The sequence below is a fragment of the Mastomys coucha genome, unplaced genomic scaffold (genome assembly GCF_008632895.1).
Source record: "Mastomys coucha isolate ucsf_1 unplaced genomic scaffold, UCSF_Mcou_1 pScaffold1, whole genome shotgun sequence".
NCBI classification, from domain to species: Eukaryota; Metazoa; Chordata; class Mammalia; order Rodentia; family Muridae; genus Mastomys; species Mastomys coucha.
In genome coordinates this window covers 60,265,274-60,267,194 of record NW_022196891.1, presented here as the reverse complement: position 1 = coordinate 60,267,194, position 1,921 = coordinate 60,265,274, and the positions used below count along the sequence as shown (strand labels likewise).

Below are 1,921 nucleotides of genomic sequence, written 5' to 3'. Positions count from 1 at the left end.
GAGGGAGGGAGGGAGGGAGGGAGGGAGGGAGAAAATACCGAAAGTAATGCTTTAACGAATCACACTGCCAGTCCAAGTATAGGTAGTATACTGACAGTCAAAGTATAGGTAGTACACTGACAGCACCCATATTGATACCGCCTTTGTAGACAACTTCCAGTTTCCACCATGCCCTGTTCTTGTTGCCAACACCTATGGCAAGTGTATAAAATTATAGCCAACTGTCTGTTGCCATCTTGCATGAGACTTAAAGCTCCAGGCAAGTCACTCTAGTATCTCAGGCCCAGTAACCAATGGGTATTATTTAATAATAAAGCCTACGGTGTTTTAATACTCTGTATACTCCAAACTATTAGAAGAATCAAGGCTATCATATCAGATGTATAATTTTTACAATAGTAGACATTATCGGTCTTTACTCTTTGAAACTCTTGGGTTGATTCTAGGTGTTCCTCAGCACCACTGGAGGAGCATGGGTGATCAGCCGAGTCTTTGATTCAGGGTACCCGTGGGACATGATATTCATGACACGATTTCAGAACATGCTCAGAAACCTTCTTCCAACTCCAATTGTGAGTTGGTTGATATCAAACAAGATGAACAGCTGGTTCAACCATGTGAATTACGGCGTGGCTCCAGAAGACAGGTAAGCCTAATCGATTTGATGATTAGATAATAAGGGTGCTAGAAGGAGGAGTCTCAACCTTTCCAATAGCAAACAAGACAATGGCTGTGATGAACATTAAAAAGACCTCATAAACAAGCTTACTCACTAATAGGAGATGACTAGAAAGAGCTCAGTTGACAGATTTTTGTATTTCACTTTGCCAACAACTCTTTAAGGTAAGTATTACTATATTCTATTAGTATAGAAAAACTAAGACACAAAATTACTTGGACTAATCATTTTCCCTAGCTTTTGATTTCAGTCTAACCTTTAGCTAAAGCCTAAAGTTTATCCCATTAGCAAGAAACAAATGTCAGTTCGTTATTCATTAAGTTTAGACAATTGTATTAGAATTTTCTAGAAGAACAAAACTAATATTTTTAATTTATATATGTATATGAATATACACATATTATACATATATTATATACATAATATATGTATACACACATGTGCACACGCACACACACACACACACACACACACAAATATATGTAGATTTGTTGGAGTAGCTTTAAGGCTCTGGTCCAGATAGTCCAACCATACATATTGTCTATTGGTGGAAAGGCCAAGAATCCAGAAGTTGCTCAGAAGCTGTTCAGTCCACACAGATGGATGTCTCAGCCAGTCTTCAGTATGTGTCAGAATTCCAAAGATGTAGGCTCTAACGCCAGAGAAGGAGTAAACATGCCAGACAGAAAAAGGGCAAGCAGGCAAAAAGAAAGAGCTTCCTAATTCCTGTCTTTATATAGGCTGCCCAGAAGGTGTGGCCTGGATTTAAGATGGGTCTCCTAAAAATTCCCTCACAAGGGTCCCCAGTGACGTGAGTTTTTAGTTAAATCCAGATGTAGTCAAGTTGACAACCAAGAGTAGCCATCACAACAATGTGAATTCATTGCCAGGTACACTGCAAATCCTCTCTGGTCTCCTCCAGATTTTGTTCTAGAACAATATGGATGGGTATCCCAAGACCACAATGGTGGTCAACAATGTCAACAATGATTAATGTTGTCAATCCTTTTTAATTTCTAAAATTGCCACAGACATACTTTCTCATGCGCCTTTTCATTCCTCTGACGTGTCAGTATCTGCATTCTTCAGGGGCGCTGTCTCTCTGTGTTTGCTTTCCTCTCAACACTTTTCTCTCTTTACAGTCCTCATGTCTTTATTTCCCTCTACTACCTCTTGGTCTCTCTAGAGCTCTAGCTCTCCCCACCAAAGCCTTTTCTATACGTTTTATCTAGCCTGGCTGGT

General features: G+C 39.7%; 1 protein-coding gene across 3 annotated transcripts in view; it reads left to right on the top strand.

Annotated features, from left to right (window-relative positions):
- The window catches only part of Fmo1 (flavin containing dimethylaniline monoxygenase 1), a 33,753-nt gene that overhangs the window by 26,982 nt on the left and 4,850 nt on the right, over nt 1-1,921 (top strand). For all 3 annotated transcript variants that reach the window (XM_031387289.1, XM_031387280.1, XM_031387295.1), the window contains one exon: nt 447-646. In XM_031387289.1, coding sequence (XP_031243149.1) covers nt 447-646 — 200 coding nt within the window. The remainder of the gene's footprint in view (nt 1-446; nt 647-1,921) is intronic.